A 12,875-nucleotide genomic window follows, 5' to 3' on the forward strand; every position below is an offset into this window, starting at 1 on the left:
ACACGGATAGATATCTCAAAGTTAATGCCTAAAATGACAACACTCGTTCTTGAAATATCTTCACGATGCGCTTATGCGAGATAAATCTCAAATATTACGCGTCGCTACGTTTGCAGTCTGACAACCTGAAATGAAGCGTTTTGTATCATAGATGTTGCATTACCAAGGTGTATCAAATGAGCGCCTCTTAAATAATATTGATTTTGGTGTATCAGACCCGAAACGTTGCCTCGAGGAGAGCCAATGTAGAGAGCACGAGATACATGTGGACCCAGCAACGTTAGTGGATAGGAAAATTGTGCAATTTTTTTAACCACAGCACCTTTGATGGAAGTCAGCTTGTTTGGGTTTTTTAAATGAAATTTGTAATATAACAACAGCAACCAAACAAGAAGGAACCAAAGTGGTGCTGAAAATTTGGGTTACAATTATCGATTGGTATCAGCGTCTTGAATGAATTATTCTTTGATTGCACAAATTAGCATGGGAAATATGGTTTATGATGTTTAACATCCCAAAGCGAACTTAGGCTATATAAGACGCCATAGTGGAGAGTTTCGGAAATTTCGACCTCCTAGGGTTCTTTAATGAGCACTGACATCGCCCAGCATACAGCCGCCTTGCTTTTCTGCTCCATCAAAACGCGACCACCGCTACCGCGATTTGATCCCGCATCCTTGGGCGCAGTTGTCTAGCGCCTTAACCACTGCTTCACAGCGGCAGGGTTTAGCAAGGGAAAGAAAATTTACACTCTATTACACTCTTTAAATTTCCACCCACCAGCTTTTCAGTCAACAACGCTGGCGCATTTGGCGGTAGATTGTGCAGATTACTTGAGTCGTGCAACTGGTCCCGCAATGTTTGTGACTGTATTGAACCTAGGCTGGTTGTTGGAATTCGGTCCAGGATGGTTTGATACTAAAAAACAAATATCGACAGAGTTCGCAAGTTACATATAGCTCTGCTGCGGCATCAGGGAGCATCATCGCGACGCGGTGAAGGTGTCAAAGATTGCTTCTATCGCTACAGCCTAAATTGATAAGACTATACCAAGCGCAATAAAATAACGTGCACAGTGGTCGAAAAAATAATTTCATAACAAATGCAATATAAACAACGGGATGTCCCTTTCATGAGAAACTTGGGAACTCTGAACAAAGTATTTTATATAGTAAGAAAATGGGCTGCTTCTAGTGATATAGAAATTAGGGGACAAGTTTAAAAGCTTTCAGTACATTCCCTGACCTGGCGCCCATCAAGGAACGTTACCGTGTTTGGGGTTGATCTCTGCTGAAGTTGCTGAACATGCTCATGTGGGATCAATTGTGCAGTTGAAACTTGAGTCGGTGTTGAGATGGGTTCCATCCTATTTCCACCCTAAGAGATGGATTAAAAGCAACGTTTTGTTGAATTACTACTGCAATCAAATATTCAAATCTGCATAACATTCAATATAAAACGGAGACAGTGAAGCAAAAAAATTAATATAAAGTCCAGAGTCTGCGCATTGTATGAACCAGTCCTTAAGGAATAATGCGCAGTTCTGAGTGGCACGCGTTAAAAAAAACAGCAATACTGAGTGGAGGATTCAGTTGTACTATAGCACAGAAAAATATTCTTGAAAGCAGCAAGCGGATTTTTTTATTGAATATATTTGTGGTATATCATCATGTGGGCGCGCTGAACTTTAACTCAAGAAGATTCACTAACAAAAGGCAAGACTGATACGTGCGCGAGCTTTCAATTGTTTATTACAAGTACTTCTCACACATACTAAGAAAACATGTACAAACACGTGTCAGAAACAAGTTTATAAGTGCAATTCATCAACCCGTAACCCCTGCACTTATAAACTGAATTGAACTTATAAACTTGTTTCCGACACGAGTTTGTACATTTTTTCTTAGTATATGTGTATAAAAGGAGAGAAGTACTTGTAATAAACAGTGATAGTGACTCGTCTTGAGTTAAAGTTCAGCGCGCCCACATGATGATGGAAAACCAACTAGCCGTCATTACAGCATTGCTTGGGGTATATTACATCACAACCGCCCTCATCAGCCGTAAAGAGGGCTGCTGACTTCTAGTCATGTGTACACGTAACTTAACGTGAGACGAATTTATTGGAAACTCCGGTTCCATGACGTGGTTTCCGCTCCAAGATCTATGAAAAAAGCACTGAGGAGTGTAGAAATTGGGCATGGATTATTAGCAAGCAGACCTTGACTGCCTGAATAGACATAGATAGATATGGATATATATAGATAGATATGGATATATATAGATAGATATGGATATATATAGATAGAGATGGATATATATGGATAGATATGGATAGAGATGGATATATATGGATATATATAGATAGAGATGGATATATATGGATAGAGATGGATAGAGATGGATATATATGGATAGAGATGGATAGAGATGAATATATATGGATATATATGGATAGAGATGAATAGAGATGAATAGAGATGAATAGAGATGAATAGAGATGAATAGAGATGGATGGATTGATGGATGGATGGATGGATGGATGGATGGATGGATGGATGGATGGATGGATGGATGGATGGATGGATGGATGGATGGATGGATGGATGGATGGATGGATGGATGGATGGATGGATGGATGGATGGATGGATGGATGGATGGAATGATGGATGGAATGATGGATGGATGGAATGATGGATGGATGGATGGATGGATGGACGGACGGACGGATGGAACATAGGAGCGTCCCCTTTGTAACCCCCTGTGTCCCCTGGTCCTAAACATCTAACACCAACCACTAGCTGAATATACTGCCCTATTTTAAATAGAAGCCTGGCAGCGTCCGAACAACCCCCTCCCACCCGCACTGAGTCGACTAAACTCTTAAATACATTTCTGAAACCACACCGTCTCCTGCATGACATTGCGAAACCTCCTGCATCCTGCAACAAACTGGCAAGTTCAACCTAGACTTGAAGCGCATACGAGAAATAAATATTCTTAAATACAACAAGTGACTCCACTCATCGTACAGGGAGGAACACTGCGCGAGCGCCAACCCTCATACTCGTCAGGCACCGACACACAAGGAATGTGGAGAATTTTTAATACTGTTTGTGGTGAGTGGAATGCCCCTCTCAATGCCTCCGAACTTGTATTTAACGTCAACAAGCTCTGTTTTAAATTTCATAAGAATTTCCAAACAACTTCTTTCCACAAATGGGGATTTGGAGTCACATCACCTCCTTCTAATCGCGGCTATCAGGAGTGCCAGTGCGCCTTAGTCTGCCCGCTGTGCGTGAATTAACCTAGGCAGAATGACTGACATGTCCACTTTGGCAGCGTATGCAGCAATACGAAAAATACAATGGCAGGCAACATGCTTATCGATGTCAATGGTCCCGTTGTAAAAAGTCTTTTCAGGGAGAATAATGCAATTAGCGCTCCAAAGTGTCGTAGCTGCTGAATTAAAATACTCTGTTAAAGCCAATCCGTAAACCCAGCAAAGACTCCTCCTTCATTGGCGAAATTAGCCAATTACTGTTAACTTTTCAATACGCAAATAGAACGCACGATGATTTACCAGCTCAATGCCCTCATTGAAGGCCAGTGTCTGTATGCATCTCATGCGAACTGGATGGAGTGCATGCAGGGATTTTGAAATGATTCACTCGTCCCAGCATGACCAGGGGTATCCATGACAGCCTGTGGCTGATAAGGCTATATTATATATGAAAGACCACGAAAAAGGCAGTCACAGTGCCTTATCACATATTCTCTTCGCAGGAGATCTGCTAGATGTTTTTGATAACGTCGCCGTTATGCCATCTGAGAGAATGCCGTTACGCCTGCCGATGCGCTGTGATCTAGAACTCTGCATCCAGCTTCCTGCAGATAAGAACTTACGATATACAAGCGAAAACGACGCTCCTCATAGCTCGTCAACAAAATTTATGCCCCTCAAGGAACCTGTACTACCTAACCCAGTTCTATCTTGATATTTACTGCATAGCCACCTGCTTCCAGAGCGCTGTAAGCTTCATGCAAATCGTGCACGCAGACGTCATTTCTCAATACGTTGATCGAGGTTACCCCCCAACCACTGAAACAGACACAACACAAATGTAGTCTGTACTCCACGCTGTAAAGGCCGGTACCGGCCGTGCGGGTACCGGCATATCGCTCTCACATGAAAATATGTTACAGAGGCGGACGGCCCGAACGAAACAAAGTATTACTATTTGTCGAAGACTTCAAACCTTAAACACCTGGTAATGAAGGCATAAAAGTGCAAGCATCCATTTCAGTTAGAAAGACAATGCCGTCTCAAAGATCCAAGAATTAGCCACACAACTGGATCATCTGGTAATGTTATTTGCGCAAAGAATATGTCTGCGGACGCTTGATCCAACATATTCCACATACTGTGTAGGTCTCAGTTGCAATCGTAGACTACGCGTAGTGCGAGAGAAAGCGAGAGGTGCTGAGAGAGAGAGAAAGAAATATTACCTGCCTCTTGCGTCACACAGCACTTCACAACTTCGTTTACTTCAGTAAAATTCAACCATTTAGGGTCATTTCTAAGTGTGTGCAGGGCATCCAGTTACACCGTCCCACCTATGCGGCTAATCCCGCTCGCCATCCAGGATAGGGCAACCGTCGAAACCTACAGAACCGTTCACCTCTGGTGACATTTTCCCTGCCACGTTGTCGGCGGTACCTGCATTACCCCACCGTCGCCCGCGCCATACAGAAGACCACTCGACAACACTGCAACTCGGAACAATCGCCTACGGCCTGATTGCCGCTACCACCACCATTGAATTTTAGATATCAAAATATCTCTCTTATCGGCATTGCCAGCTCGGTTGTAGTATACCTTAACGGCCGTCCCTAATGGCATGCAGCACCCACACCATGCTGCAATTAAACAGCACGAAGGTAGAGTTATTTGCCATCCTCTGCGCTCCACCTCCTGAATATCCACCCAGGCGGAATACCAAGATGGCTTTCGCAACGTGGTCAACCCCTAAATGACACATACCCTCAAATGTGCCTTCCCAGCCCTTACGTTCTGGCTATCCATGCAAAGTGTACATCTGACGGCACCCGAGACATCAGGGCGTGATCAACTCATGCATTAATCTATTGCATCTGCCGACTGGTACCTCGCGGATGTAATCCTTATGCTCAAATACCTCTTACCACTACGACTTGCTCTTAGCCGTTTTCGTGAGGCTCTCCTGAACAAGAAGCGGCCGCGAATTGCGATCCCCGATGATGTGCTTAGCAGGCGCAAAAACTTTCAAAACCAGTGCCACTGGCTAATTCCGTTCTCGGTGCTCTCAACCAAGGCGCGGCATAGCAAATCGCGTGGTGCTATTCCCAGCCTTCATTACAGCAGCCCACACTTGTTCAATGCTACTATGAGTGGGTTTAACCGAACCCAGACCCCATCGTCTTTATCGTAAGACTACGGATCTTGGCCCGAGCATTCAAAGTCCATCTCATAACATACGTTCCAGTTAATTGCATAAATTTTGATTATCGTATAATGCACCCTCACCTGACCCTCATTGCATCACAATATCCGTAACCCAAGCATCTTCTTCGAGTCGTGCCTCAAAACTAAATGAAGCTATTCATAGCTCTTGCCCTTGTTGGCGTTGTGGGCTGCCCAGTTATTAACTGAATGCTCCAGAATTCTGTAAATGTTTTGTATTCGCTATTGATATATCCTCGTAACAGCAATGCTTGTGGCAATCCAGTTGGAAAAACTACAAAAAGGTTTGTTTTTACGACAGAATTTCTGTGCAATTATTTACAGGAAATTTGCTGTGACAAAGTAACTTCCTGTGGTAACATCAGACTTTTCTGTAGTTACAACACAGAAGTAATACAGACCTACAGACAATAAAATATATAGACAAAACTACAGAACTACAAATAACTGATGTTTGCGACCGACCTACAGGATATTTTGTATATTTTTACATGGTTCTGTAGGTTTTTTGCCTCGGAATAATCCTCATACATTTCTGAAGCCTGTTTTTTTCTGATGCCCGAAGTAAAAATTTGGAACCATCACGTATGATAGGTTTTCGTTCATTATTTTTTCTGCTCACTTAGTTGCGCGCCTATGGAACCCACTAAAACATATAAGAGTTCATTGTGCCGCATATCACGTTGGATGCACTCAAAGTTGAAAGCGCATTCAACTTATTACAAATGATCACATGGTGAAGCGTGAGAAACCTGGCAGCCCTTCCCCGACTGTGGTCGGATAATATATTTTATACAAATCACAAAAATTGAAGGTTGATAAAAACGCGCCTCTTCTTTTAACCTTCAAAATCTGATTACCGGATAGCTGCAGTTAAAACTGTATAACATTCAACAACACATCTGTAGAAGCGACGCGTTTCTTACAAAGACGATGAGACACAAACATGAAATTATTGCATGCACAGCCTAATGAAGATGCACGACTCTAAACCCATGTAAAATCGTCATCAGCATAGCCAAGATGTTGCAAGCACTTGCACGTAGAGGATGTTGCTTATACTGTACTGAGCCACTCACGACAGCTGGATTACCCAAATTTTCAAATAGTCAAAACGTATTTGCATTATTGACCAAAAAAACTGGCTTGCTGAGATTCCTGCCGAGTCTGAGCAGGGTAAAGCCTTACATAGCCGTTGATACTCGCAACCATTTATACTATATTTTGTTACCTCAACTGTTTCCTTTGCACTTTTCAGCGCGGAATCGCTTGGCGGGGCTGCTTTTCTTTTCCGGCATATATCCATATGTTTGTTCATATTTCTTTCCTTCACTTTGGCATTGCAAATAGGACACTGCAATGTCTGCACGTTCAGGCTAGTATGGAAAGCTGAGGCCTGTAAAAAAGTTACAAAATTAGGATTTGTGCTCTTGGGCCTCACACCACACTTCAGTGACGTCCAATTGAAAAGTTAAAAGGTATGCAATTGAAACCTGGAACACTTTTACCATTATACATTTTCTCCCACATTTACCAGCTTCCACCAGTACGACCCTTACAGCCCAAGTTTGACTTAATTGTAGAACTTGTAATCGCAGTTTCGTTTCGTTCTTTTTTTTTCGTTACATTCAGAGCTCCGAAACAGACTAGACAATGCACTCTGCTTTCAGTCAGCCTTTTAAAATATTATTTGTGACCTGTGTACCCACCAACCCCATTTTCTCCCTTCGAGAAAAAGCCAGTAGGAAAGAGCTTACTGACTGAAAACACCCTGTAGTGGAAGTTGAGGTGCCATAAACATCTAATACAAAATTAGAAGAAGGGCCTGGAGGATAGCCTCAGTCCACTGCCAACAATCTGGACATGCTGATTGGTCCACTTTCCGCCCCTGTTGACACTGAACTTCTAAATATCCATTTTTCCTTCTCTGCTCATAGTTTCCGAATCTCTAGTCATGCTCCAAGTAAGAAGAAAAGCAGAATATCAATATCACCACATTGTTGTCAGGAGCACTTGTGTCCTTGTCTCCACGGGCAGTACTCTTCCACAAGTCTTGAGAAGCCATCTCGGGCGGCGTTATAAGGTCTGTAGGCCGCACGAATTGCTCATCGCTTCCACGGATGGCCCAACGATTTTCGTTGCAGACTCTTTCGTGAGCCTGTAACAGACGACCCGAGTCATGCGGAAGAAAACGTAAAACTCGTCCCTTTTTCTCGATAACTAGCAGAATTCTATGAGAGGACATGAGTATGGGGCCCGGTACTCACCGAATGCTAACCATTCTCGTACCATCTGGACGAAACAATTACGGACTTTAGCGACTAAAGCAGTGAAAGGCGATAGCCTGAGTGCCGTATTCTCCGCATTAGAGGGCCGCATTCTGAATAGTAGCTAATCAATTAACTGAAGTAACTAGTCATTTATTTATGGCCTAAGTGAGTGAATAAATGTCTAATTGACTGAATAATAAATGGTAATTAAATATTTACTTAGTATTTAGCCATTCATCAATTTATTAGTCATTAAATAGTAATGGATAGTTGGTTTTATGACCATACAAGGCATGCATTCGCGCATACTGTGGTGGTGCTCTGTGATTGTTCGAGGCCTCTATGAAGTCATCCTGCCTCGGCCAATCAGAGCCGCCGCAAAAGCGACAGCATGAGCCATTAAAGACTTTGGTCTTAATAACTGGCCTCGAAATTATTTACCAGGGCCAGGTAACGGCTATTTTTTATCTCCACCTTCTTAGCTTAATTAGATGTAACCTAAATTCGGGCAAACAGAGTGAAGGATAACGAAACGACATACGTTATTAAGAAGAGTTGCAAAGTTGTCTTACATTGCATAGACACATCCCTGGATAGGAGGCTTATACCCATAGCCTCACTCTACCCTTCTCCAAGCATGTTTTCAAGTTTATTCTCTCGCGTGTGTGAAGACTACCTAAATTAAACAGCTTCCCTAGACAAAAATCACTGAACTTATTTTTGAAGGCGAATCCAAACTAATACAGAATTGCATCATTACACCACTGATCGTCCAGACTTTAATAAAGGAATTAATTTAACAACTACATTCTCAACTCCCATTGTCCGTTATGGTTTCTTCCACCAAGGCTACCGGAAATCCATGGGTGCCTCCACAGGAGTTTCAAAAATGCTCGTGTGTTATTGTAATTAATACTTTAAATGTCGTCAAGTAAACCGTACTAACTACGTATTGTTTTAATTACTGCACACAACGGCATTGCAAATGTACACCATTGCTAGTCTGGAAAAGTTTCTAACGGATGCTACCAGCGCCAAGGGTTGCCGCCGCCGCGCTGTAAATAATTCTTCACAAAAAATCGCGATGGTGGCGCCTAAAGGAGCATTTGTCCTCGAGGCAGGAAACTGGTACCTTGAGACCAATGAGCGCGTGTACACTGAATCTATAAGCAAAACTGTTTGCTCAACTACCCGGCGTTTGTGATTGAACGAGGATTTTGGTTGTGGATATTCGCTCGTCAACTGGCAACTGTGTTGCTAAGACGCTATGACGTCACAGAACGGTGTCGTCATCGCCGGAACTTTCCATCAGTATGGTGCCCATCGCCGAGAACGCGATCGCCTTTGGGTGCAGCAGGCAAGGACACATTATGGAAGAGGGAAGACAGGAAGATCCTTAAGGCACAATCATTAATGAGGGAAGAGCGAGGGCAACAACACTTCCGTAACTAACAAGCAAGAGGCTTGATCCTTAAAGACCAACAAGAACAAAAACGCCTGCGGAAGCTACAAGCGAGACCGTCTACCTCGGATATCGAAGGGTTAACAAAAAGAATGTCTTAGCAGAAGCAGGTGAGAGCCCACAACACATCCGAGATGACTGCTACCGCATCCGCACCGGCTTTTGAACACGCCAGTGCGACGGAGCAGAGGCAGACAGTGCCTTGAAGATGATCTGGGACGAATACTCAGTTCCGTCTAAACTGCCTGTGTACACCTGTGGTTCTAGAGCGACGTCACAGTGATTGCGTTACAGGGAAATGTATGACTATCTGTCTTACCAAGGTACTGCGGCTTTCTTTTATCTTGTCCTTTGTCTTCGTGTTCGCGCTGTTTATATTAATAATGACTATCTGTGTCGCTTGCTACAGCTCATACATTACTGCAGGGTGATAATCTAGGCATAGCACGGATTAGACCACATTTTTTCCGGCATTGCAGGACTTAGAAAATGGCTATGGCTAAGAAAGCATAGTGCTTGCCTCGCCTCAAACCATCTGTAAGGCCAGCTGGCCATCGTGAGTGTATACCCAACTATCAATTTTGGCGGATGGCACAAAAGCTGCGTAATAATTTGTGCAGGGCCAATTTGTGATTCATGGTGAGAGAAATCTGAAACAAGCAATTAGATGGAGATCAACGTTAAAGTGCAACAGATTTGCCTCTCGCATAATCGCCTCAATAGATTTTTCTCCCTTTTCTTTTGCACTTGTACTGCCTTTAGTCCGCCAGAAGTATCTTTGCTGCGCTTTTGCGAGCATCGTGCCACTTTCAATTGCCGCTTCAAGCTTGCGCACTAGCGACGTCTCGTTCGCACTCCATACATGCATTTTGCGCCGATCCACTGCTCCAATTGGGAAGAATCGGATGCAAGAGGCGGCCCTTCCTCCACTTGCAGGTTTTGGCCACTTGTTTAAGCGCGGTAACCGCCTCCCAAGCATTTCGATTACTTTGTATCTCCATTCGACTAGAGTGTTTCATACGGTCATACGGACACTCATGAACAGGGCTAGCATTGAAATACCCAGCGCTGCTCGATCAACTATAACATCAAAAATGCCTCTAACGCAAGTTCAGGAACCTATTACAAATCACAATATATATATATAGAGAGAGAAGCCTTCAAAATACCCGCCTGTATGCGATAGAACAATGCATATAGAAATTCTCTGCATTGTTTACAGCTGAAATCGTATATGACGCCCCAGTGCCCTACCCATGATAAGAACCGAACAAGAAAGCGAAATAGCCGTTTTAAGCTGTGTTATATAGCGCGAAAATCATAACTAGGCAGGTTATGATTTTTTAAACAGCTGTGGCTCAGTTAAGACAATGGTGGATTCTAGAGTCGACTGAAGTCTTTACACATCATCTATCACCCTGTGCCAGCTAAGCGAAGAAACATGCTCCCTTCGATTCCATTTGTGACCTTTGCTTCAAGGAACAACATATCACTGCCCGCTCCAACTGAACCGCAAGCGTATTTCAAGCAGGACATCAGTGTTCGAGGAAAGCGTAGCAGGGGGCGGCAGAATGTTAGGTGGGCGGATGAGATTAGGAAGTTCGCAGGGGTCAAGTGGATGCAGCTAGCACAGAACCGGGTTAAGTGGAGAAATATGGGAGAGGCCTTCGCCCTGCAGTGGGTATAATCAGGCTGATGATGATGATGATCAGTTTTCGAGTCTAGGCTATTATTGATCTTTCCGCACATAAGGCGCGGGTGAAGTTTTTTTTAATATGTACTCCCTGCACGTGCTGACACAATCGGGAGCACATCAAAACTTAGAGATCCACCAAGAAACAGAAAAGAAAGCTAGCAACTCAAATAGCCTTTAAATATATATTTTTTTCTCTAACGGGCAGAAAACTCGCCAAATTTAACAGAAAAGCCTCTTAATTGGCACATAATGCAAAAAGGATAAATTCTGCTCTTTCCGCTACATTAGCGGTTTAGACGGTTTATAGTGCACTAAAACACAGTACAATTTGACGACGATTGCTGGGAGCCCTAATGAGGACATTAGGGTAGCCGGAGCCATATGTATAAAACGCAGAGTGCGCTGGGAAAAAACAGAGAAACAACTTTATTCGCCCCAGATGTCGTGAATTAAGGCAGGTAGGTCCTGTGTAGCCTGTCGTGACGCTGGGGCTATGTCGACCCGGCCTTCACTTGGTAGCGTGCAGAGACTCGGGGTTGAAGAAGGACTGAATCTTCGAAGTTGGTAAAATATGTACAAGCAGGTTTACTGGCACTTTGAGAAAACGTATTTACAAGAATATTTACATGAAAAAGAAGGGTACATCAGCAAAATGACAAGCGTTAAGAGTTCATAGCGAGAAGCGACTGGATGAGCCGTTTACCCAGGGCCCAGAGCGACATTTCGTGCTCTGCAGCGTCCTTAAAACCCCCTATGTCCAGCCCCTCTCTGAAGATGCTGACCAACCAAATCCAGGGCACGCCCCTCAGGTATCGGCATCCAATCGAACACATCACTGCACTGATGGTCTGAAGCACTGACTGGTCCGGCATTCATTCGTTGGGCGTGATCACTTGTTGGCGGGAAAAGCTTGGGAACGGCGAGGAGAGGAGGTACATTTCTATTCTTCAGCAAAGAAACCACAGGCTGGTTCTGACAAGGGGTTTTACTTCTCAGAAACCCGAGTGCACGTGGCGCCGCATAGGGCTCCCAACATGGTCCCTTTTCGACAATTGCAAATCTTTCCTGCATTCCCGGGAAATCACTTAATGGCCGTATGAGTCATGCTCCTTTCTTGTCCTGCACGTCAGCGGACATGTCACTCTGTCGTCTCCTTTGGATAGGAGGCATTCATCACTGGAGGATAGCACTTCTCGACTGGAAGGGTGAACAAAAGAAAGCACTTCCTGCTATTTCCCGCAGGGGGACGTTTCTTTGTGTTTTTCCAGACGTTCTCTTGACAGGGCCAATTTGGCATTTGCAGGTTGTCCACAAAGCAAAACATGCTTACAAAACAGGATTCCTGGAAACAGGCTCACTTAGAGCCATTGGACCATCACCACATTTCCAAAGCACTTATTCATGCCCACAGGCGAACAATAGAGCGCGCAAATGCGGATGCTTGGTCGTAACAGCCTCCTCCCCCGCCAGAAGAGACTCGGAGGGCAGCAGTCCCAGCTGCTGCATGAAGAGCCGACTTAATGGCCTGCACGTGAACGCTTGAAGCTCGCTGTGGCTTGTCGCGTTGTCTTGATTGTTGTAGGCCAAATTGCTCGAGCTGTCTGAAACTCAACCACATGTCGAAGCAAGCACTCGGCTCCCGTCTGAAGAGACCAGGTTAAAAGAAAACTGCCATTGTTGTTCGAGAAAAGCCCACTCTCAAGACGTTCAGGACCCACGTATGCCTAGAAAACCAAACGTGCTGCTTTACATAGTCACACATATACAAGCGCACGGAAAAAAAAAAAAAAACCTGATTATCAATTTCGATACATGGTGAGGAACATCTCGGACCGCTTAGAAAGAGCGGCTAAGCGCGTCCGCATTCCCATTTAACTTCCCCTTTTTGTATCTTATTTCAAAATTGTACTGCTGTAAAATCAAGCTCCACCTGAGAAGGCGAC

At 44.0% G+C, this 12,875-nt stretch overlaps 1 protein-coding gene across 13 annotated transcripts in view; it reads right to left on the minus strand.

Annotated features, from left to right (window-relative positions):
• LOC146173805 (uncharacterized) overlaps positions 1–12,875 on the minus strand; it is a 71,106-nt gene that overhangs the window by 44,691 nt on the left and 13,540 nt on the right. For 8 of the 13 annotated variants that reach the window (XM_084584218.1, XM_084584214.1, XM_084584211.1 and 5 more), the window contains 4 exons: positions 7,498–7,662; positions 6,736–6,900; positions 1,246–1,377; positions 781–918 (listed from right to left, as the gene is read on the minus strand). In XM_084584218.1, the coding sequence (XP_084440344.1) occupies positions 781–918; positions 1,246–1,377; positions 6,736–6,900; positions 7,498–7,662 (600 nt within the window). The remainder of the gene's footprint in view (positions 1–780; positions 919–1,245; positions 1,378–6,735; positions 6,901–7,497; positions 7,663–12,875) is intronic. The other 5 variants (XM_084584219.1, XM_084584220.1, XM_084584208.1 and 2 more) reach the window with 4 other exon arrangements.

This window comes from Amblyomma maculatum, chromosome 11, assembly GCF_055883805.1.
Source record: "Amblyomma maculatum isolate TAMU_Amacu chromosome 11, ASM5588380v1, whole genome shotgun sequence".
Lineage (NCBI taxonomy): Eukaryota > Metazoa > Arthropoda > Arachnida > Ixodida > Ixodidae > Amblyomma > Amblyomma maculatum.